The 25,182-nt window shown below is 38.4% G+C and overlaps 1 protein-coding gene across 1 annotated transcript in view; it reads left to right on the top strand.

The window, feature by feature from the left end:
- The window catches only part of lrp2a (low density lipoprotein receptor-related protein 2a), a 101,747-nt gene that overhangs the window by 59,373 nt on the left and 17,192 nt on the right, over nucleotides 1-25,182 (top strand). The window contains exons 41-61 of the mRNA XM_079880472.1: nucleotides 144-309; nucleotides 404-562; nucleotides 658-947; nucleotides 2,336-2,536; nucleotides 2,955-2,978; nucleotides 3,827-3,859; nucleotides 3,977-4,219; nucleotides 4,308-4,433; nucleotides 6,583-6,702; nucleotides 8,482-8,613; nucleotides 10,806-11,007; nucleotides 11,522-11,817; nucleotides 13,031-13,697; nucleotides 14,866-15,036; nucleotides 15,362-15,585; nucleotides 16,900-17,077; nucleotides 17,229-17,425; nucleotides 18,337-18,582; nucleotides 19,610-19,738; nucleotides 21,459-21,578; nucleotides 24,921-25,037. Coding sequence (XP_079736598.1) covers nucleotides 144-309; nucleotides 404-562; nucleotides 658-947; nucleotides 2,336-2,536; nucleotides 2,955-2,978; nucleotides 3,827-3,859; nucleotides 3,977-4,219; nucleotides 4,308-4,433; nucleotides 6,583-6,702; nucleotides 8,482-8,613; nucleotides 10,806-11,007; nucleotides 11,522-11,817; nucleotides 13,031-13,697; nucleotides 14,866-15,036; nucleotides 15,362-15,585; nucleotides 16,900-17,077; nucleotides 17,229-17,425; nucleotides 18,337-18,582; nucleotides 19,610-19,738; nucleotides 21,459-21,578; nucleotides 24,921-25,037 — 4,041 coding nt within the window. The remainder of the gene's footprint in view (nucleotides 1-143; nucleotides 310-403; nucleotides 563-657; nucleotides 948-2,335; nucleotides 2,537-2,954; nucleotides 2,979-3,826; nucleotides 3,860-3,976; nucleotides 4,220-4,307; nucleotides 4,434-6,582; nucleotides 6,703-8,481; nucleotides 8,614-10,805; nucleotides 11,008-11,521; nucleotides 11,818-13,030; nucleotides 13,698-14,865; nucleotides 15,037-15,361; nucleotides 15,586-16,899; nucleotides 17,078-17,228; nucleotides 17,426-18,336; nucleotides 18,583-19,609; nucleotides 19,739-21,458; nucleotides 21,579-24,920; nucleotides 25,038-25,182) is intronic.

The raw sequence follows: 25,182 nt of genomic DNA, 5'->3' as shown, positions 1-25,182 counted from the left end.
TGAAAATATTTCAATATTGTCAGAATCGTCATTTAGGAAAAATATGGCTTGGGTTTTTAAATCGAGATTGCGATTTTTGATTAATCTTGCAGCTCTAATGTTTATATATCTTTGTTTCTCTTAATGATTTCTTCTCTGTGGAGATCTGGGAGCTCCTGATGGAATCGCGTATGACTGGATCAATAAGAGGATCTATTACAGTGATTACATTAACCAGACCATCAGCTCCATGGCAGTGGATGGATCTCAGAGGACGGTTGTAGCACAGGTGCCTAGACCCAGAGCAATCATGCTCGATCCATGCAGAGGGTGAGTCTCTGATTCAGTAGGTCTGTGATTTAGATGTTTAATGAGCCATTTTCTCATTTTATTTAAATGCATTTCTATTTCTGTATGTGGTCAGATATATGTACTGGACCGACTGGGGAACCAATGCAAAGATAGAGCGTGCAACTCTGGGAGGAAACTTCAGGACAGAGATTGTCAACACTAGCCTGGTTTGGCCAAACGGTCTGACACTGGACTATGAAGATCAGAGGCTGTATTGGGCAGATGCCAGTTTGTAAGATCTATATAATATTATTTTTCATAATTATTGGTATTATTAACTATCAACACTTCATCTGCACTGTGTACTGGTGTTTTCTCTCCGTGCAGGCAGAAGATTGAGAGGTGCTCACTCACCGGCACTAACCGTGAGGTCATCGTAAGCACTGCCATCTACCCATTTGCAATGACAGTGTACGGTCAGCATATCTACTGGACGGACTGGAACACACGCAGCATCTACCGTGCAAACAAGCATGACGGGTCCGACCAGAGGGTGATGCTACAGAACCTTCCATCACGGCCCATGGACATCCATGTGCTGTCCAACGGCAAACAGCAGCAGTGCAGCAGTCCCTGCGAACAATTCAACGGTGGTTGCAGCCATATTTGCACCCCAGGTAGGCTCATATTTTAAAACAATTTTTAAAGCCAGTATGCTCCAAAATAAAAGCTATGTTCCAAAAACTAGTGAGCTGCATTTTTGGTGACTCATTGAGAACACTACATAGGCACAAACTCAATGCAAGTTGATTTAACTATTTTAATATTTATTGGTATTAAATTATATACAATTTATATATATATATGTGACCCTGGATCACAAAACCAGTCACAAGTCGCACGGGTATATTTGTGGCAATAGCCAACAATACATTGTATGGGTTAAAATGATCAATTTTTATGTCAAAAATCATTAGGATATTAAGTAAAGATCATGTTCCATGAAGATATTTTGTAAATTTCCTACCATAAATATATAAAGCATTTATTTATGTGAGTGAATGCAGGACAATCGCGAACATAAATGGACAACTTTAATTTAATTTTCTCAATGTTTCGATTTTTTTGCACCCTCAGATTCCAGATTATTAAATAATTGTATATTGGCCAAATATTGTCCCATCATAACAAACAATACATCAATGGAAAGCTTATTTATTCAGCGTTCATGTGATGTATAAATCTCAATTTCAAAAAATTGACCCATGTGACTGGTTTTGTGGTCCAGGGTCACTTTTTTTTTTTACTTCATCCACTTTATTGAGTTGATTTTATTCCAAATTTTCTTGCTGCACTGCATTATGGGATTGTAAAGGATAAATGTGATGCTGCCTTAGAATTTAATTATTTTTGCATCAGGAGTGCACATTATGATGCCTACATAGGCAGCTCACTATGCTTTGGAACAGAGCCTACATCCTTTTTTAAAAAAATAAATACATTTTAAACCATCAATACATTTCATATAGTTATAATGTTTGGACCCATCTTTAAAATTAAATATTTTTAATACACATAAATTGTGACCCTGGACCACAAAACCAGTCACATGGGTCAATTTTTTTGAAATTGAGATTTATACATCACATGCAAGCTGAATAAATAAGCTTTCCATTGATGTATTGTTTGTTATGATAGGACAATGTTTGGCCGAGATACAATTATTTAATAATCTGGAATTTGAGGATGCAAAAAAATCTAAACATTGAGAAAAACGCCTTTAAAGTCATCCATTTGTTCATGATTGTGCTGCATTCACTCACAAAAATAAATGTTTTATATATTTACGGTAGGAAATTTACAAAATATCGTCATGGAACATGATCTTTACTTAATATCCTAATGATTTTTGGCATAAAAGAAAAATCGATCATTTTGACCCATACAATGTATTGTTGGCTATTGCCACAAATATACCCGTGCGACTCGTGACTGGTTTTGTGATCCAGGGTCACAATTGTGAAATTAAGTACTTTAATTTCAAATACAACACTATTTCCTCCAGGTCCTCAGGGAGCAGAGTGTCAGTGTCCCTCTGAGGGCCGCTGGTATCTAGCCGACAACAAACACTGCATCCCTGACAATGGGACACGCTGCCAGTCGGGCCAGTTTACGTGCATGAACGGCCGCTGCATCCGCGCCCAGTGGAAATGCGACAACGATGATGACTGTGGGGACGGCAGTGATGAACTCGAGAGAGTCTGCGGTGAGATGCATTGCTGCTTACATGTTGTCAGCTTGTACAGAGGACTTCAAATCTTTTCAGAATCGAGGGTGCTTTTATGTAAATGCAGTTTATTGATTCAGAAGATGTGCCAGTGCCTTCATATATGGTGTGTATGAGACAGCAATAATCTGCACCCTTCAGAGTGCTCACTTCAAGAGGAATTGACCCAAACGATGCACTTTCAAGGGTGAACTAAACTTAAAATTGATATTTGTGCACAGCTTAGCGTAATGTTGACAATCAAATCTCTAAGTTTAAGTCTTTCCGTCGCTGTCTGACCATCTCTGTATGCCGGTGAATGGATTTTCCTCTCCTGCACTGGTGCGCAATCTTTCACTAACATATTTCTTCTTGCTTTTTTCTTACTTGCACAATCTGCTCAAATCTCTTGCTCCAGGATCCAAGAGTCATTTCGTTTTTGGTGTGTATTCTTGCTTACCTCTATTCACGTGTAGATGAAATCTTTGTTCCAAATTCTTGTGTTCTGCCTACATAGTTAACATTATTATGCTGCCCTTTAAGATAACTTCTTTCGGCCAAATTCTAAGGCAGTACTGCATGTATGTTTTGCAGAGACAATAATGCCATACAAGCTACATGCAAAAATAAATGCAATTTATGTTAATTATACATATAATTATAATTTACTCAGAACTCAAAAACAGATAAAAATCTAATCAAAAAATTTTGCATTTCATGAAAATCCTATGGGTTATGTCAAGTTTAGCTACAGTAACGTTCTGACAAGCTTCTCTTAAAATTATGAACAAATGTTCTTCCAGTAACGTTAATAGAATGTTTGTTTAAAGTTATATGTTCTCTAACAATGTTCTCAAAAAATGTATTTATATATCGTTCATGGAATTTTTGGATGTTCGTAACAACTAGTTTCAGAATGTTCAGAATGTTCATTCAAAAGTAACATTCCCATTTTTTTTTTTTTTTTTTTTTTTTTTGAAGAATGATTAAATGGAATGTTTCCTTAACATTCATATAACCAAGAATAAAAAATAAAAAAAACATTCAGAAATAACATTAGCGAAACATTCTTACAATACATTTTTTGTTAGCTGGGTTTATGCTTATTAGTTCACTGAATTGTTAGCTTAGAATGCTAACACAAAATTTTATTAAAATCATTTATGAGTCAGCAGACGCCAAGGCAACTTACTAGGATTTGGAACAGTAGTCTTAGACTCTAAAGTTTAATAACCATCCATAAACATACTAACCTCTTCTACAATGCACCGCTCTCTCTTTCGCATGCAGTCCCACAAGCAGCGGCATTCATTTCACTCTCAGGTAAACTAAAGTAGAGAGATAGAGGAGGTAGGCGGCGAGTTCCACTAGTTTCTGGTAATCCATTCAGCATTTTCTGCAAAGTAACATGATTTTTTTTTAATTATCTGTGCATGGCAGCATTTCACACCTGCGAGCCCACCGTGTTCACGTGTGGAAATGGCCGTTGTGTGCCGTATCACTACCGCTGCGATCACTATAATGACTGCGGTGATAACAGCGATGAGACAGGCTGCATGTTCCGCCCCTGCGACCCCATCAATGAGTTCACCTGCGCTAATGGCCGCTGCATTGCACGGGAATATGTCTGCAATGGAATAAACAATTGTTACGACAACGGGACGTCGGATGAGCAGAACTGCGGTAAGTTCATGTGCAATGTTACAAAAAGTTGCTTCTCAACTATAAACAGCCTACAGTTTACAAGCATTTATCCAATCCAAAAACACAGCTGAGAGGACATGCCAGCCAGAGCACACCAAATGCCAGACCACCAACATCTGCATCCCACGCTCGTACCTGTGTGATGGAGATAATGATTGTGGAGACAACAGTGACGAGAGCCCGACGCATTGTGGTGAGAGTCCCTGTCACACCCTCTCCCTCTCTCCTGTGGGAAAAGGGATAGTTCACCCAAAAATGAAAATTCTGTTCGAAATTCATCATTTACTCACCCTCAAGTTGTTTCTTTCTTCTGTTGAACTCAAACGAAGATGTTTTGAAAAATGTGGGTAGCCGAACAGATGCTGGTCTTCATTGACTTCCAATGTATGAAAAAACAAAATACCATGGAAGTCAGTGGTTATCAACATTCTTCAAACTATCTTCTTTTGCGTTCAACAGAACAAAGAAACTCAGGGTGAATAAATAACAGAATTAACATTTTTTGGTGAACTATCTCTTTAAGCTGCCCTGATATTTGTTAATATGCTAATGTGATAAGTAATGACTTATTATAAAATGGATAGTTCCGGTCCTTGATTCTGGTTGGTTGAGCCAGGTTCGAAGCCGTTGTAAATTACTCAACAAACACACACCTGTGACTGCATTACATTAGTATTACTGCGCAACTGCCGTTTGTGATGCTTTGTTGCTGCATGTGTTGATTGGCAACCTCTTTGGAACTACATTGCTTGGCGGAGGAATAAATATGTTATAACGTTATATTTTTTGTTGCTGGTGTTTATTTAATGAATAAAATAAATATTAAAATGAATATTTTTATGGAGTAACCGTTTTATAAAAGCAATAAGCCCTTTGAAGCCTTGTTTCTCTCTGTGTTCAACGCCCCTTAGCTGTTCTAAATTCACTGTAAATCACGGCTTCGCGGGGCTTATTGTTTTAGCGCTTTATGGTTTATATTGCACAGCTAATAGTTTCTGATGCAGAAAAGCTAGTTCATGCATTCATGACCTCGAGACTAGATTACTGTAATGCTTTATTAGCTGGTTGTCCTGCATCCTCAATAAACAAGCTACAGTTAGTCCAAAATGCCGCCGCTAGAGTTCTTACTAGATCAAGAAAATATGATCATATAACACTGATTTTATCATCTCTACATTGGTTACCTATAAAGTTCCGTATTATTTACAAGGTATTGCTACTGACTTATAAAGCCCTAAACGGCTTAGCTCCAGTCTATTTAACCGATCTTCTATCGCCCTATAATCCATCGCGCTCTTTAAGATCACTAAATTCGAGGCTTTTGGTCATACCTAGGATATCCAGATCCACCAAAGGAGGGAGAGCATTTTCACATTTAGCTCCAAAACTCTGGAATAGCCTTCCTGATACTGTTCGTTGCTCAGACTCGCTCTCCCAGTTTAAAACTAGATTAAAGACGCATCTCTTCAGCCAGACATTCATATAATACTTTTAATCTTACAGTTCAAACTACAATCCGACCTCTAGTTCATAAACGCCAGAGGAGAACTGGCCCCGACTGAGCCCGGGTTCTCCCAAGGTTTTTTTTTTTTCTCCATTAGGTCACTTGATGGAGTTTTTTGGTTCCTTGCCACTGTTGCCTTTGGCTTGCTCAGTTGGGGATATTTTGGGGATATTTAATTTTATTTTATCAATCAATAAATTCCACTAGAAACAAACCTTGTTGTATTATTTTAATTTAATACTGTGAAGCTGCTTTGATACAATCTGTATTGTGAAAAGCGCTATACAAATATACTTGACTTGACTTGACTAATGTTATGTAAAATTGAGGAATTTATTATTATTATTATAGTATTGGATGCAAAAAATATTGACATAATTGTCAAATTGACAAAAAAAGTACTAGTTCTATTTTAGTTTGATGCTGCTTTACAATGTAGATGCTTCAAAAATGTGACAAATAGAATTTAGTAGCAGTAAAAATAAATAAGTAAATAATCAATTAATTAATCAACCACCGGAAGAATGACAAAATTAATAATAATTTGATTTTATTTAATAATATTTCTGCTATAGTGTGGAATTAGATGAGTAACTGTTTAACATCTCCAAATGCATTAGAGAATAATTTCCTTTTACTTTTTGAGCCAAAGTTGTTGCTCAACTTGCCCTTTCTGGAATTTCAGTTAATTAGTGGCACTTTCTGGGCTTTCTGGTTTGATGATAGTTTGGACCCTGTTTTACATAATGTTTATGACCCATGTTTGCCATTTGAGGCTGACTGATTGATTTAACCCTCATCTGTATACTTGACTTTAGTGTTGTTCTTCACTCCTCAGCCACATCTACATGTTCCCAGAACGAGTTTCGCTGTTCGAGCGGACGCTGTATTCCCGGGCACTGGTACTGTGATGGTGGCACAGACTGTAATGATGGTTCTGATGAGCCCACTACCTGCAGTAAGTACGACACATAACTATATGCACTTTAATGGCAGATTCATTCAAGTAGATGATTTTAAAAAACAATATACATAGGCATTCATCCAGCATATGTGGAAAAAAAGTTAATTTTGGACCACTTAACTGGGGAGGAACTATGAAAACACTGTGATGTGAGGATAAAGCTGTGTTTTTAAGGGAAACCGTTGGCCATGTTTTTGGGTGGTGAATTAATGATGGGTATCCTGCCTCATTGTTTGCCATGGTGATGGAGGGAATTGAAGCTGGAGGGAAATGATGTTGCCCCCCACCCCTTATGTTACGCTCCACTGGTGATGCATGCAGTCGGAAAGTGGAAAGATGAAGCTGACGTTGTGTTCAAGAAACTGCTTCAGTTGGCAGAAACAGAACTAAAATGTAGTAATTCAGACCAGCATGTCTGTGACAAAATGCCCTCACAAAAGACTGAAGGTGTGTGTGTCTCTGAGAGCTTCATATCCAGCAGTTCTATTCATTAGTAGTGTATATGTTTTATTTTGCTAATGTAAATGACCATACAAATGCATTTTTTTTTTTACATTAATAAGGCACAATACGGATTTTGTTTTTTTATTCAATTGCCTACATACACTTGAACTTTTGTGAAAATTTTATATATAGGTGATTCCTGTTAAGCAATGCATTTTCATGTTCCAAAAATATTAATATATCTTAAAATATTAGATATCATACACTACTGTTCAAAAGTTTGGGATTTTTATTAAGAATTTTGTGTGTGTGTGTTTGAAAAATGCTCAAGGCTGCATTTATTTAATCAAAATAATAAAAATATAATTTATTTTATAATATTTTAAATAATATTAAATATGAATTTATTAAATATTAAATAAAATATTAAATAAATTTTCAGCATCATTACTCCAGTCTTCAATGTCAGATGAAGCAAGAAACATTTCTTGTAATTTTCAATGTTGAACATTTTTCAGTTGTGCGTTAGATAATTTTCATTTATCACAGTTAAGTGACTATAGGGTTGAATTTGAAATTATTTCACTACTTTGATGTGGATGTTGTTATTTGTATTTATTAACAAATATTAAGATGTTAAAACAGAAGCGTTTCAAAAAGCGATCTTTATAGGTTAATAATGTATAGGTTTTTGTTACAATCAAGGGTATATCTTAAAGTCAGATAGACTATGGAAATAGAAATACAAGTATTATAAACTAAAACGTGCTACATTACAGAAATGACCAATAACATCAAATAACTAGAAGCTACAATAATATGAAAAAGGTTTGCTTTTCTGAATGACACTTCAGTGGTATCTGAAGTGCTTTCTTTAACCGTCTGGTGTATTTGGCTATATGTCTATGATGCCAATGGTCAGTCCAGCCCTCCATTGTGTGTCACATTCCTCCAAAGTGACGTTCAGCAGAAAAGCCCTCACACAGACACCGGCACTTCCTTTGACATTCTCTGCCCCCTCCTCTCACACACACTGCCCCATCCTCTCGCTTTTGTCCCGTTAATCACAGCTCCCCTCGGTGTCTTTTGTTCAAGCGGGACACTAGAGCGAGGAATGCTTATTCTCTCCCAGAATTCCTCTGCCTGTGGAATCCAAGCACTCAGCCACGTTTCTGGCTGTTCAGGATGGGATTTAATGGTTAAATGGATTACGTAGGCCTCATGTTCCTTAGTTCCCTATGATACCAGAGTGAGACATGGCCCTCGGGCAGCTCGCTCTTCTGCTGCTTCTTGATCCGTGGCTCACTGCGGTGTGTTTGATCCCTACAGCCCCCATGGTGAGGACCTGCAACTCTGAGCAGTTCCGCTGTGATGACGGGAGGTGCATCGCTTCATCCTGGATCTGCGATGGAGACAACGACTGCGGGGATATGAGCGACGAGGACGAGAGACACAACTGTGGTCAGTATTACTCGGGCCTTTTACTCAGTATTACGCTGCTGTCACATTAAGGCAGAATGCACGGATCCAATGCACTGATACACATCCGATAACTGTTTACGTTCTCTTAAAGGGGTGGTATAATGCCCTTTTCACAAGATGTAAAATAAATCTCTGATGTCTCCAGAGTGTGTAAGTGAAGTTTTAGCTCAAAATACTCCACAGATATTTTTATATAGCATGTTAAAGTTGTCACTTTTTTAGGGTGAGTAAAAATGCACCGTTTTTGTGTGTGTCCCTTTAAAAGCAAATGAGCTGCTTCTCCCGGGACAGGGGGCGGAGCTTCAAGAGCTCCTGTCCTTTTACCTCACACACACATGCACTGAAAATTTCAAACACTTATAGCCTTTTATGTTCAAACTGAAGTCAGACAATGATGGAGAGACTCAAGAAGAAGTGACAACATGTAGAAGCAACAGGACATTTCTGAATGATTAGTTGATGAATTTATGTAGCTTATGTGTAGTTATCTTCTAGTCATTGATTAGCATATTCTGGCTTGATAATCTATAAATCGTGTTCACGGGGGCGGATTTATGTAAATTTTAGGGTTTGTGATGTCACTAACCCGGGAGGAATGTCATGTAGTCTCTACCAGCCGTTTGTTGTCGTCCTTAAAAAGCGATTTCTTTAAAAGCAAATATCTCCCTTTGCTTTGAACTTTGAGCGTTTTAACTTTGCAGATGTTGTTTATGCTCAAACAGCAACATTACACACTAACTAAAGTTAGAAAAGTGAAATCATAATCAACCACCCCTTTAAGACATAACCGACTGTATTTACATGAATACTCACTAAAACTGACATTTTGACATAATTTTGTGTATTTGTCCGTTCAAGCGTGAAAAGGTGTGCGTTGATGTCTGAGAGGCGGCTTTCTGTGTGCACACAGAAAACCAGACCGAATTGAGCTCTCTTTCGCTTAGTCACGCTTTCTCAGATTTATTTATCCATATTCATGCTCTTCTCTTTCTCCCACTCTCCCACATTTTTTTACATTTTATGAGACATGCTAGACTGGCTCTGTCCAATTCCTTTTAACCTCTCGACGATGCTCAATGGCTTCTTTTTAGCAAACAAATCGCTCGAGTGGGTGTAAATACCACTAACTTTCATGTTTTTTTTTGTGCATAACCTGCATAAATCGCTCGATTCCATTGCTGCTTCTGCAAACCGCTGATCAACACGTTTGGTTACACATTTCCTGCCTGGAGTTTTCGCGTCACTGCAAAGTACGTCACCCGGATCATTGGTCTGATTGGTTGAAGTCATTTGAACTATGCCCGTTGATCACGCCTCTTGTGCAGTAGAAAATACATAGCAGACTCTCCAGACTAATGTTCAATCTTAAAAGATTGAGCTTGGTCTGGTGATAGCCAGACTAGAGACATGCAGCAAGTGAATGCCAATTTATGTCCCACTGGGTAGATTAGCACGTTACAATTCAAATATGCGCATCATCTACAATGCAGGACATCAATTCTGACTGGATCTCTTCCCAAATCATCCCTCCCTAACATTTCCGTCTCATTTTTATTAGTTGACAAAAATGTCAATAGATGTTCGTCATAGTTTTTTTCATTCAAAACTGTTTTTTATTTAGTTATCGTCGTTGACAGAAATTTTGACAAAAGTTTTTCGTCAACGAAATGAACACTGGCTGGTGGTTGGGTGGAGGCTCTAGAGCTCATGGCTGAGGTCTGAAGCCTCTGTGTAAGGAGTCTGCATTCCTAATTTCTCCTGCCTCACTCACTGCTTTGTGAGTGTCTTAGCTGGCTGCTCTCGCTGCATGGATCAGCTCTTAAACTCTCTCTGTTCTCTCCGGTTCTCAAGACGTTGCTCTGTCATAGCTGATGAGCTCTCAATTAAAGTATCAAAAAAGTCTCAAATAGACACAAATTAGATAATTGTTGACATACAGTAAGATTAAAGAGCTGTAAATTGAACATGGATGGCATTGTTAATAGATCGATAATATAGAAGAATTTGATGAGAAATGTTTGAGTTCATATTGAGATTTGACTTATTGTTGTTTCCACTAAGCTTGTGAAGTACAACACTTTAAAAAGCATGTTTGCAGACGTTGATTTGAACATAAAGAGTTTGCAGAATTTTATAATTTTTTAATTCTGGCATCTTGTTTTGTCCCACAGCTAATCGCACCTGCTCTCCTCAAGAGTTCACCTGTATGAATAACAGGCCTCCTCAGAGGAAGTGTATCCCGAGGGACTGGGTGTGTGATGGAGACGCTGACTGTTCTGACGCATACGATGAGCACCAGAACTGCACTCGTAGGTCCTGCTCCACCAACGAGTTTACCTGCAACAACGGCCTCTGCATCCGCATCTCCTACAGGTTAGAATTGCATTTAAAGCAAAAAAAGGCTAAGAGATGCAAAGAATACAACATCCTCATAGGCAATTTATGTGTAAACAAGCCGCTTTGAGAAGCTCATCATTTAAGTTTCTGATAACTAATATGCAGAATTGATTTTTAATTATTTTTTTATGCAGTTTTTAAAACTACTACTAAATTATTATTATCATCATCAATAATAATAATAAATATATAAAATGCATTGCATTATAATTGTAATTAATTGTATTTATTATTTAAAAAAATAATAATTTCTATAATAATACATACTGTATGGAAAATTAATTGTATTATTTAATTTTCTGATTCATTTTTTTTTTACCATTTGATCCTCTTTTTTATGTTTATGATGAATTTACAGTGTTTATACAAAGCAAGTTTTTATTGTCACCAAAAACAATGTTTACATCAAGTAAGCTTAGGTTCCAGTTGGTTCCTATAATAAACAGCAGTCTCTCCCATAAATCCCTGCTGTGCGTTTGGTGTCTACCAGGTGTGACCGGCGTAATGATTGTGGAGACAGCAGTGATGAACAGGGCTGCACATATTCGACATGTCCACAGCACCAGTTCACCTGTCAGAACGGGCGCTGCGTCTCGCAGGATTTCGTCTGTGACGGGGACAACGACTGCGGGGATGAATCTGATGAGCTGGATCACATGTGCAGGACTCCGGCGCCCACCTGCCCACCCGGAGACTTCCGCTGTGACAACGGGAACTGTGTGCCACTCAGCGAGGTGTGTGACAGGAGTGATGACTGCAACGACAACAGTGACGAGAAAGGCTGTGGTAAGCACTGCGTCATGTGACCACTTGTGATCAGATTTCATTTAGGTGACTTCTTCTTGTTTCTAGTTGTTTTATCTTTGTTTTGAGAAACATTTACTTTTACTTCACTACATTCCAAAGCATTATATTGTATTTTTCTCTCCACTACATTTCATAAAAACATATCGCTCCTCATTATTTCGAATAGTGAGGTCAAATTTGTGAATGAACTGATTATTTTTTGTAAACTTGTTAAGTCGGTTTGCGAATCGCACTGAATGATTCATTCGTGACTGATCTGATTGCAGCTGTTCTTGAGTCAACAACTCACTGGTACGAAGATACAGTTTTTGCTGCTCAGTATTTTTTTTGGAAACCATGTTACATTTTTTGATGAATAGAAAGTTTGAAAGAACAGTATTTATTTGTAGTATGTATTTACTGTCACTTTTGACCAGTTTATTGCATCCTTGCTGTATAAAAGCATTATTTTTCTTTTAAATCTTACATACCCCAAACTTTTGATTGGTAGTGTATCACAGTTTCCACAAAAATATCAGCCAGTTTTCAACATTGATAATAAAAATAAATGTTTCTTGAACAGCAAATCAGCATATTAGAATAAAATATATTCAAATAGAAAACAATATTTCACAATATAACAGTTTTTACTGCATTTTTGATCAAATAAATGCAGCTTATGTGAGCATAATAAACTTCCAAAAACAAAAAAAATCATGGTTATTATAACTTTTTATAAGTTTATATTGACTGACAGCCTTACAAAATGCACAATTAGCCTGAATTAGAAACGCATCAATATTCATGATGATTACGCAGCATACATCCTTTGTGACACAAACATCTTAAAACATTTTAATCACTATATTGTTTTATGTGAATGAGTGGGCAGGATGATTTTCACGTCGTTTCGAAGTAAAAATTCTAGGCTACAAGATCCAGTTCTCAAAAGTCTTGTGAACAAATGTTCAGTATGGGTTTTATGGCCTTATTTCAGTGACTTTTTTTCACAAACCACACATAAATGTCATTTTCTCAAAATCACAAACTTTTACATACATGCTGCTCACATATTATTGAAGCGGATTTTGTGAATACAGTGTAATCAGACATCTAGGAAATTGGAAACACACATCTAGGGCCCCAAAAAAAGCACCTCAGACCCCAGAGGGTTAAGATGCACTTTTCAGATTGTCTGTTTTTGTTGTTTCAGGCATCAATGAATGCACAGACCCGTCCATGCACCACTGCGACCACAACTGCACCGACACACCCACCAGCTTCATCTGCACCTGTCGTCCCGGGTTTCGTCTCATGTCCGATAAAACAACGTGCGACGATGTGGACGAGTGTTCGGTCACTCCCAGCGTGTGCAGTCAGGTGTGTGAGAACACCATGGGCTCGTACGTGTGTAAGTGTGCGCCGGGCTTCCTCCGTGAACCCGACGGCCGCAGCTGCAGGCAGAACAGCAACATCACCCCGTATCTGATCTTTAGCAATCGCTACTATCTGCGCAATCTTTCCACGGATGGCGAGGCCTATTCCCTCATCCTGCAAGGCCTCAGCAGCGTGGTCGCTCTGGACTTCGATCGAGTCGACAGACGCTTGTACTGGATTGACGTGAGTCGGAGGGTGCTGGAGCGGATGTTCTTTAACGGGACGGGCCGAGAGGTGGTGGTGAACGGGCTTCTGCACGGAGAAGGCCTGGCGGTCGACTGGGTCGGGAGGAAGCTGTACTGGGTCGACAGCTTTCTCGACTGCATGAAAGTGTCGGAGCTTGATGGGCGGTTTGTGAGGAAGTTGGCAGAACACTGTGTGGATGTTAATAACACGTACTGCTTTGAGAATCCCAGAGCCATTGTAGTGCATCCCAAGTTTGGGTGAGTGTACCAATGATAGAAGTCATTTTCAGACCTATGGAAAAATATCAACATTTTAGTAGTGAAATAGAAATACAGGAGTGAGTTGCCTAAATCTGTAGTTGACAGCTGGTGAGTGTATTCTGATAGGATTGTGAAAACGCAAACAGTGAACTACAACCAACTTTAAAAATGTACATACAACCAAAATAACTTTGGCTAAAACATTTTTAAAATGGAGGAGCAATCATACTTTTTTGCTGATGTCAAACGCCTCGCATTCCAGTCAAATTCTGTAGAATTTTGGTGCAAATAAATGTATTACCTGGCATGTATATTATTACTATTATTATTATTAATTAATTATTTATAATTAATTTATAATATTATTTTTTTATATAAAATAATATTTTTTATTTTTTATATATTATTTTGTTATGGATTTTATATATATATATATATATATATATATATATATATATATATATATATATATATATGAAGAGTTCAGATGCAAAAGCCTCTAAGTGCCATCTGAAATTTTCTTATAGAATGATCATTTTTATCAAGCTCGTATATTTAAATTCAATAATTTCACTTAAATTGCAATGAAGATTACCTATTAATTGTAATTTAAGTGAAATTACTGAACTTAACTATACAAGCTTGATAAAAAATATCAAAAAAATATCATTCTAGAAGAAAATTTCAGATGGCATTTAGAGGCTTTTGCATCTGAACTCTTCATATATATATATATATATATATATATATATATATATAATATATATATATATATAAAATTGTCATTATTCATTGTTCTTGGGTTATGGCCAATATTCTAAGTCTATAGTATTGAAAATACTATAAGATAAGAAACTTGAACCACACTAAAAAGTTAAAAAATAATTATTATTAATTGAATTTAGATGTAAAAAATGATAGTGCCAACACACTGTGAACCTACTGTTAGCAATAAACAGTTGTTCAGTTTGGTTCTGTACACACTACATGGAGTTATAAAAAAAAAAAAGAATTCTGGTTCTAGAATTCAGGTGTCAGTTCTGTGATAAACTCAGTGTGAACAGAACAGGATTAAGCTCTTATAACTGCAGGGTGTATGTGACCTTTACATTGTTGTAATCTGTTTTAGCTTCTATTTTTTAAATCAAATGTCATCTTCGCGCAGATACGTGTACTGGACCGATTGGGGAGACAAAGCCTTCATTGGACGTGTTGGGATGGATGGAAATAACAAGTCAGCCGTCATCACTACTAAGATCGAGTGGCCCAACGGTCTCACTATTGACTACACCAATGACAAGCTGTACTGGTCTGATGCTCACCTAAACTACATCGAGTAAGACTTTCTCACGTTTATATCAAATCCTGTCCACACTGAGCAAAATGTTTAGTTAGTTCAACTTAGAAAATGTACTTCATGTGATAACATCTACAATAACTGGTTTTGTTGAAATGAAATAAAGGATTTAGGATTATTGATTATATACTTGCTGTTTCTTTCTCATTTAATTGTGAAATTTACTAGCAATTTCTGAGTGCTTTGGAGTGCTTGAATTTAGTTTAGAAAGCAAAATACCACCTTAAAAATGAATGTACAGGTTAATATTGCAGATTTGTTTGCATTATTTTTTGCTATTGTTAAAATGGTTGTGTCTCCTCAGATTCTCTGATCTGGACGGGCATCACAGGCACACTGTGTACGACGGTATCTTGCCGCATCCTTTCGCCATCACGGTGTTCGAGGAAACCGTGTACTGGACAGACTGGAACACTCGCACGGTGGAGAAGGGCAACAAATACACCGGCTCTGGACGGGAGGCGCTCGTCAACACCACCCACAGACCGTTCGACATTCACGTGTGCCATCCCTACCGCCAGCCCATAGGTGAGCCCGGGACAGCGTAACCCGAGCGGGATGCAGTCGCAGGCGTCAGATCCATATCTCTTCCTTTAAACGTCCGCTGAGGCACTTAAGGGTCTCTGCCAATATTTACACAGTCCGACACAATGCCGCCAGTCTCTGCTCGCCTGTCTTTTCTCAGAGACAGGAAAGACTAAACTCTTTATCATTGCTTTAATGGCCAGGACAGGTAGTTTAAACTCTTTATCTGTGGGCTTCTTTAGAAAGAGGAGCTACAGCTACATGATGTGGAGCCACATCCTGGTTCTTTGTAAGAGGATACAGTCTAACTCAGTGACTCTCCAGATTTTACTTTGTGTCATGACCCAGTTCAATACCACATTTGTTTATCGTGCAAAAGTAAATAAAGATGTGCTTGAATGTTTTTAATGGATGAACTTTATTCAATATTTGAAATTAAAATAATAGTAACATTCCTGTGATATATATGCTTAGTTAATTATTTGCATTATTTTAGCATTTTTTAAATCGGTTATTCTTCTCATGTTTTTATTTTTTTGATTCTAAGCACATTTTGCGTATGATTAGAATTTATTAGGATTAACCCCTTGAGATGTATCATCTCGTTTTCGAGGGGGTCCTTACAATGAAACATTATTCAACACTTTTTTATTTGTTTGGATGAATAATAGAGAATAATCCTAAGAATATTATAAATAAACATTTATTTTTATTTGTAAAACATTTAATGCATTTCAAACATTGAATGTTTAGTTAAAAATCAAACTGAAATGTTTCTAATGTTTGAAGTTAAAAATAAATATTAATATAAATATTAGTCTATTATTCGTACAAAAGTAAAAAACAAAAACAAATCTGAAATAGGGTCATTAATTGCAAACACTGAATACATTTCAAACATTAAATAAATATCAGTGTTTGATTGATTTTTAAGGACTTTTTTTTCATGCATGAATAATCAGGAATATTATAAATATATATTTATTTTATTTGCAAACATTGAATGCATTTTAAACATTGAATATTTCCTTAAAACACAGTACTAAAAATCAACTTAACATTATATATTTAGTTAATTACTATTTGCATTAAATAGTTTTTTTCTTATTATGTTTTATTTTTTATTCAAAGAACTTTTTTATCTTTTTTTTTTTTTTTTTACTTTTTTGTTCATACGAATAATAGCAAATACTCGTTAGAAAAAAATAAATATTTCTTTTAATTGCAAACATTGAATAATAATTGCAACCCATTTTTGCTCTTGACCCATTAGCACAGAACCCCTGATATAACTCTCACTATATCTTTCCCCTGTAGTGACGAATCCTTGCGCGGTGAATAATGGAGGCTGTTCTCACCTGTGTCTTCTGCGAGCGGGCGGTCAAGGTTATACCTGCGAGTGCCCTGACCACTTCCTTACCGTGCAGATAGGGGGCGTTGCACGCTGTCTGCCCATGTGTTCCAGCACGCAGTACAGATGTGCAGACAACGAACGGTGAGTTTATCCTTTATCTGCTTTTTACATCTGCTTTCATTTCAGGCTATGTTCTAAAACCTAATGAGCTGCGTTGCCGTATACTGTCTATGTAGGCAGCTGCCTACTAAGGGAGCATCCAAAGTAAAATGCAATATTTTGTTTTGTTAAGCTGTATCCCTATTTGGTGGAAGTGTGATGGTCAGCGGGACTGTAGAGATGGTTCGGATGAACCCTCGACGTGTCCCGTCCGGCACTGCAGACTGGGCCAGTACCAGTGTAATGACGGAAACTGCACCAGCCCGCACTTCCTGTGTAACTCTAATCAGGACTGTCCCGATGGCTCGGATGAGGACACCGTGCTGTGTGGTATGGAACAAACCAACATCATGTCATGCCCCTTTCACACACACAGTCTTCACTGGGAAATTACCATTAAGAGATCACGTGTGAACAGGACCTTTTCAGAAAATACCAGTACACCGGTTCTAGCAATTTACCAGTATGAGAAGTTGTAACATTACCAGTAAATTACTGGTATGATGCTGTGTGTGAACACAAAATGAAGATTACGTGTATGAAGTCTGAAGGTGCTGACATAAGAAGTCTGCTTTGGACTAAACAAACAACTTCTTATGGAGATGAAGTGATTACTCTGCACTGTTTACAGTAAGCTCAGATGATTTTTAATAGCTTTTCTATGTAAATGTGCGCTAGATGGACATATTTGACCACTGCGCCACATCTCGCAGCTTTATCAGCGTGTCGCGCTCGAGACCCTGCCTTCTTTTCCATTCATCAGCACTGCGGCTCATTTGGATACTATTATGCTCATCTCTTGTGTTTAAGAGCAAAAACACATTCTGTATGATCATCCCCTTACGCCTGTCACTCAGACATAAAAAAATGTTGTCAAATTGAACAGATAGTGAAACTAAAGCATTTCCGATGACTTACATCACAGAATTTACCAGTATTTTGGTGCTGATGTGTGAATGGTCTCTTAACAGTAAAAAGCCATAACACCGTAGCTTGTGTGTACAGCATTTTTGTGTATTTACAGGTAAAGTCATTCTGGTAATTTTACAGTAATTTACTGGGATTGCTAGTGGCTAATGTTTACAATGATGCAGATGATAAGGCCTAGTGGCTACAAATCAGGTTGTAGGTTTGAACCGCATGATTAAATGTACACTGCATTCAAAACAACACTGCTATTCTGATACTTGCTTTTGATTGGGCTGTTGCTAAAGCATCTTCTTCTGTTTCTGTACCGTCAGCCACGCATCAGTGCGAGTCGCATCAGTGGCAGTGTGCTAATAAACGCTGCATCTCCGAGGCCTGGCAGTGTGACGGGGAGAACGACTGCGGCGACGGCTCCGACGAGGATCCCACACACTGTTCCAGCAGGACTTGCAGACCCGGACAGTTCAAGTGCAGGAACGGACGCTGCATCCCACAGAGCTGGAAATGTGACGTGGATGACGACTGTGGAGACAACTCCGACGAGCCCATCGACGAATGCAGTGAGTTGCTGACACGCTACAGCATTCATTGGTTTAATAGAAGCTTTATTTAACCAGGAGAGAAGACTCACTGAGATTAAAATCTCTTTTACAGGAGTGTCCTGGATAGACAGCCGAGTTTGCATATACAGTTATACATCAAAGTTACGACATACAAAAAAAAAACATATAAACATAAAGCATGCAACCGGGTAAAAACATTTACATACCACTTAAAGGTGCCCTAAGCGATGTTGGGTGAAGTCACTTCTTGTTGACGATCGAAGTATTGTCAAACAAAACGGAGGCTAGCTCGGCCCTCCCTCCTCCTCATCCCGTCCCCTCCCCCTCCCTTCTGTGCTTCCTGAAACAGTCATGAACCATTTAGAAAAAACAAACTGGATTTACCCCCCTGTCCAGCAAAAACAGAGCCACCTGAATGTGGGATTGGAAGCCCTTCTGCCGGCGGAGTTCTCGCCACCTTTTGAACGTTTTTCCGATGTAAATTCGGGACTTCGCACGTTCCTTCTTCTTTGTTATTTGTTATATCATATCAAAATTCAAAATTCTCAAGAATATACATTTTTAACGCTAGTTGTTATCGTTGTCTAGGACATCTCTCCTCTTGCTAACTTCCCTCTTCATGCTTCATCCACTCCTCACGCCCCCCTTCATGTGCACGCGAACTAACCCCCCCACCCCCACCCCCAAATCATTCTTGTTGGTGATTGGCTGGAACACTGTTTATTGTGTTTCATGGTCCAGGCTGGGCCAGTTTGTTTTTGTTGCCGTTTGTGGAGCCTGGGCTGTCTACAGAGACCGCGTTTTTTACAGTGTGTTCAGGGGACAGGCAGCTAGCGGATAGTGAAGAGATGTTTGCTGGATGTGACAAAAAATGTTTTGGCCTAAAAAACGCGTGACATCGCTTATAGCATCTTCAAATTAGTAAAGGAAGAAAAAGGAGAAATTGTGCTGCAGAACGAAGTGAACTTAAATCTCTTTCAGTATTTTTCATTGTTCTAAATGTTTTGTGTGATGTTGTTTGCAGTGGGTTCAGCGTACAGATGTGACAATCACACAGAGTTTGACTGCAGGACAAACTATCGCTGCATTCCTCTGTGGGCCGTGTGCAATGGACACAACGACTGCAGGGACAACAGCGACGAACAGGACTGCGGTGAGACATCAGACAAACACACAAATCAAAACTCGACTTTTTTATTCACAAACACCAGTGCTTATAACTGCTGACAATTAATGAAATAGTTAAGTAATTGTAATAATATTAAAATTCATAGAAAATAAAATTATACAATTTTATCAAATTTATTTTCATGAGTGAAAAAAAAAACTTTTTTTATTCACAAACAGCAGTGCTTACAACAGAAAAAATTATATATTTCTTAATTAAAATAATTGTTCTTTTTTTTTAAATAATTGTTCTTCCGCATTTTTTTCTTCTGCTTCCTAATCTAGATTCCTAACAAGTCTGAGCTGCAAAAAAATCCAGTTTTTGGAATATTGCAATCTATACAGCAAAAACATATTACCGGTAAATCTTTTTGTTATGACAAAAAAAAAAATAATAATTTGTCTTTTTAGAGTATTAAATAAATGTAACACTCACTTTTCACAGTCGAATCAACTAATGGATAGAATCAAGTCCCGTACTACTTTTTCCCCCTTGTTCGATAAGCTGCTTCACTCAGAAGCTTCAAAAACGCCACAATATAGCAGTAAATTCGACTGCAATTTCTCTTTTATGCTGACATAAAAAATAATAATAATTACAAAATAACACTAAAATTAAGACCAAGCACTTTATATATAATGTATCATGTAAAATGACTTTGCATTGTCTCCATAATCAGTGATGTTTTATAATGCTGGGGTGGTGTGTGTTTGTTTGAGTTATTCATCCCCTCACACTCCAGCGTATTAGTGAGTGTTAGTTCAGTCTCTCTGTGATGGACGGGCCCTCGGTGACCCCTCCTCCTGTCTGGGGCCACAACTCTGATTTATGTGTGTGTGTTAGGTATGTCTGTGTCAGGCACCAATGTGTGTGTGTGTGTGTGTGCAGTTGTGATTATGTTTGTATTGTTTTATTAAGGATCAATAGGTATATAATATTCAGTAAAAAATATATATTAATCACCTCAGTTTGTGAAAAAGCAACTGGTGATGAGTTTTGATTCATTATGTGGCTTTCTCATTACCACCTGTGGTTAACTGTAACGTGTATATAAGAGCATAAATATCGTATACTTCAGCAGGTTGGTATTTTAACATTATATCAGTTAAAGAAATGTATTTTTTACTGTACATTGTTGCAGATGTGGTGCAACATTTTAGGTTTTATGTATTTAAAACCTAAAATGTTGCACCACATCTGCAGTTTGGTTGTTTTTTTACCATAAATTTCACAGATTTTTTTGTCAGTGATCTGACTGGTGTTCACATCAACACACACACACTCACATGAAGCCCTGGTTCTCCTGGGTCTTATCAGCTCCTCCTCGCTCCATTAGTGCCATCCTGCACAGAGAGGAGAGAGAGGAGAGATCGCCCTAATCTGACTGTAAGAATGTGCCGCCCGGGTCAGATGTTCCTACAACTCCTCTACCTTCCTCTCCTCTCGGCCATGTGCATATTTTCGGCCCCATTTCCTCCTCTTCTCTCATTTTCTCAGTAGCAGTAATCATCATGTCTTCATTAAAGCACACACCGTTAGGTGGTAAATAAGGTCTTCTTTATCAGACGTGTCTGCTAATGTACTGGCACTTTCTGTCAATGAGACTGAGGTCTGTGTGACTGAGTCTGAGTCCACTTCCACTCTGTTTAACTTCAACTTGTGTGTTAAAGTTTGTGTGAGCCTGTGTTGTCTGTTGTGTTTGCAGAGGAGTTGACCTGTGAGCCGGCGGGTGATTTCCGCTGTGATAACCACCAGTGTATTCCCCTGCGCTGGCGCTGCGACGGAGACAATGACTGCGGCGACGGATCGGATGAACACAACTGCAGTGAGTAGCAGCTCTGTGACCTCTCGTGTTCGGTCAGATCAATATAAAAACAGTAGGGATAGTTTGATTGGTAACAAAAGGGATAGTTTACCCAAAATCATTATTTACTCACCCTTGTGTGGTTCAGTGGAATACAAAAGTTGATTTTATTTTATAATTTTTCAAAATCCAAAGTGCGCATCCAAAGACTTACACAGTTAAACACAAAATGCCGGTCTTGGCGAGTCACATAAACAGAGTCAGTTATGTTTTAAGTGAACGTAAACAGTTGAGAAAGAAAACGCATGTGTAACAGTGTAATGGATCCGTGCGTCAGGTCTTAAAGTGACAGCAGCCTAATATACCTGCTGCAAAATTATGAGATAATATTAAAAATATCTATATGGCAGTTTTTCCCCATGGTATCGATGTTAAAATTGTGGCCAGTGAAAATGTTGAGTGGCTAGTAACTTCGGAAAACTTCTAGCCACAGTGGCTGGTGAGCAAAAAAAGGTAATGTCAAGCCCTGCTTACCAGAGAAACAGTAACTGTAAAGACATGGAAGAAAAGATTTGATGGGAACAAATTGGAAAGACAGAAAGCGTGGAGGAGACGGCGTGATGGCAGACAAGGTGCTGTGAGGTGTGAAAGGTTGACAAATGGTCTGCGCTAAACCTTTGAGCGGCATGCTGATTTTTTCAGCACTTTCTCCTCCCTGTAGAAGAGCTGCGGGGGTGGTGAAGGCGGGTCATTCCCCTGATGAATTCAGCTATGAACTCACCTCCGAAAAATGGTCCTCTTGCTGAAGGGCAAGCCGTAGCTCATCAGATGTAATCCCGAGACAGTGAAGCACAGCCTAATCATCGCCCTCATCTGTGTCAGAGGCTTGTTGTGCTTTACTTAAACGCTTCAGGTCGTGTTTCTGCTGCGTTTTGGCCTTATAAGCACTTAATGAAACATTGCTGTTCACTAGACATACTATTACTGCGTTATGCCGGAAATATTCTTTTTTGAAGTGCCAGATCTTGGGCCATTGCGCAATAACTTTCTTAAACTTTTTACTAACGTTATGAAAACGTTATTTCTGAATGTTCTAAATGTCCAGTCTCCCTGTAGTCAATAATTGCATCCCTTAAAACTCGTCTTTGATCACCAAAATGACATATTTAAATGTTTTTTCCTTGAATAAAAAATTATTCATGCCTTAAAATAGCTTGAATGTTACTTTACACCAGGGTTCACCAATCTCGGTCCTGGAGGGCCACTGTCCTGCAGAGTTTAGCTTCAACCAGCTCCAACACACCTGTTTGAAAGTTTCTAGTATGCCTAATGAGACCTTGATTAGCTGGTTCAGGTGTGTTTAATTGGGGTTGGAGCTAAACTCTGCAGGACAGCGGCCCTCCAGGACCGAGATTGGTGAACCCTGCTTTACACTCTTGCCTCATTAAGTATACATGGTTCTATGAATATGCAAATTAGCCCCGCCTCCACTCACTCACACCAGCTCAGAGATCCACTCGTTGACAATCACACGTTGTCGTGATTGGTTACGCGGTAGTATGTGACGTCAGCGATTTCAAACCGCGTTTTTGAGAATGTCTTTGGTTCACTGTAGCCTGGAAATCCAGACCTAAATCTGATAGCTTAATGGTCTGGCATCGACTAATGAAACTCGCCCAGCTTGAGGGGCGGCGCCAAGCATGCATTTGAAAATCTCACTGCACGCAATTGGATAACACTACGACCAATCACAACAAGCCCCATACGCTTAGCTACCAGCGGCGCTACCTGGTAGATTAGACTCTTGCCGTATCTGGTCGGCAAAACAGTGAAAACGCCCTTCTTGTAAAGGAATGATTCGAGCGCCGTCTTCTGTTCCTCTTTTAGATAAAAAGCCAAGTCTAACTCGTTCATTGTAGCGGCCAAAGCCATTTCAAACAACTGGTGTTCATCCATAGCCATCTTGCAATGTTTACTAATGACTTCGACGTCACAGCGCTGTCGTCATCTTGCCTCTGCCCCGCCTATATCAGATAACCCGATGTGATTGGTGCAGCTCGGATACAAGGGCATAGTTAATGAGCATCATTACTCGACGCCAGAGTAACTCGCTGAGCAAATTCAATTTGTGCTCTCGCGAGAACTCTGGATTTCCAGGGTAGGTTCACTGCAGTTTTAAAGAGAAACTACTCAGCAATGGTGTCGACTTATGAATTTGCACTTCGTTTGTCTTAAAGCTAGGGAAGCTTGTTTTCGCCACAAAATAAAACATTTTAAAAGATAATTGCGACTTTTTATCTCACAATTTCGAGTTTACATCTCGCAATTCTGACTTTATTTCTCAGAATTGCGAGATATAAAGTCAGAATTGCGTGAAATAAAGTTGCAATTGCGTGTTATAAAGTCAGAATTGCGAGATATAAAGTCAGAATTGCATGATATAAAGTCGCAATTGCGTGTTATAAAGTCAGATTTGCGTGTTATAAAGTCAGAATTCTCGCATTTTTTTTCTCGCAATTGCGACTTTAAACGCAATTCTTCTGAATTTATAACACATAATTGCGAGTTTATATCTCAATTCTGACATCTTTTCTCAGAATTGTGAGATATAAACTCACAATTGTGAGATATAAAGTCCAATTCTAAGGAAAAAAAGACGGACTTTTTTTTTATTTATTTTTTTATCTCAGAATAGTTTGTATCTCACAATTCTGACTTTATAACACGCAATTGCGACTTTATATCATGCAATTCTGACTTTATATCTCCCAATTGCGACTTTATTTCTCAGAATTGCGACTTTATATCTCGCAATTGCGACTTTATTTCTCAGAATTGCGACTTTATTTCTCAGAATTCTGACTTCATATCTCGCAATTGTGAGAAAAAAAAGTCAGAATTGTGAGATAAAAAGTCGCAATTATTATTATTTATTTATTATTCAGTGGCGGAAACAAGCTTCCATATAAAGCAGATTAAAAACACCACATAGACAAATGAACAACATTAAAAACTTTCACCACAGGGGGGCTTTAAAAACTTTTTTTCGGTTATATGAATGTTAAAGGAACATTCAATGCCTTCATTTTGAAAAACATTATGGGAACATTACTTTTGAATGTTCTCTGAACATTCTGACAAAATTAGTAGCATTTCAATGCACAAAATTGCTGTATTGTTTGTTCAACAATAATTTTACCACATTTAAGAGGGTTTTAGGCATTCTTCATGCTTAAGAATGCCCCTTGCTTGTGGTAAATCACTGTGACCAACAGCCGCTTGGGCCTTATTGCTTTATTGGCATGTCTGCCTTTTATGTATGTTCATGTGTGTCAGATTGACACGCTTCTTATGCGTCCACAGCCCCTCGCCCGTGCACTGAGAGCGAGTACCGCTGCGACAACCTGCACTGCATTCCTGACCGCTGGGTGTGTGACCATGACAACGACTGCGAGGACAACTCTGACGAGAGAGACTGTGGTGAGTGAAAGAAAAGAAGAGACAGCAGAAAGGAAAGGCCATCAAAAGACAGATGGAGAGAGAAAGAGTGTGGCCGTGGCACTAGCCGCCATGTTCAACATCATAATACTGTCTTTTTATCACAGATTGATCCTCAGTGGGTGAT

The sequence above is a fragment of the Squalius cephalus genome (genome assembly GCF_949319135.1).
Source record: "Squalius cephalus genome assembly, chromosome: 9".
NCBI lineage: Eukaryota > Metazoa > Chordata > Actinopteri > Cypriniformes > Leuciscidae > Squalius > Squalius cephalus.
Note: the sequence above shows the minus strand (reverse complement) of the source record. Positions and strands in the feature narration are given on the sequence as shown.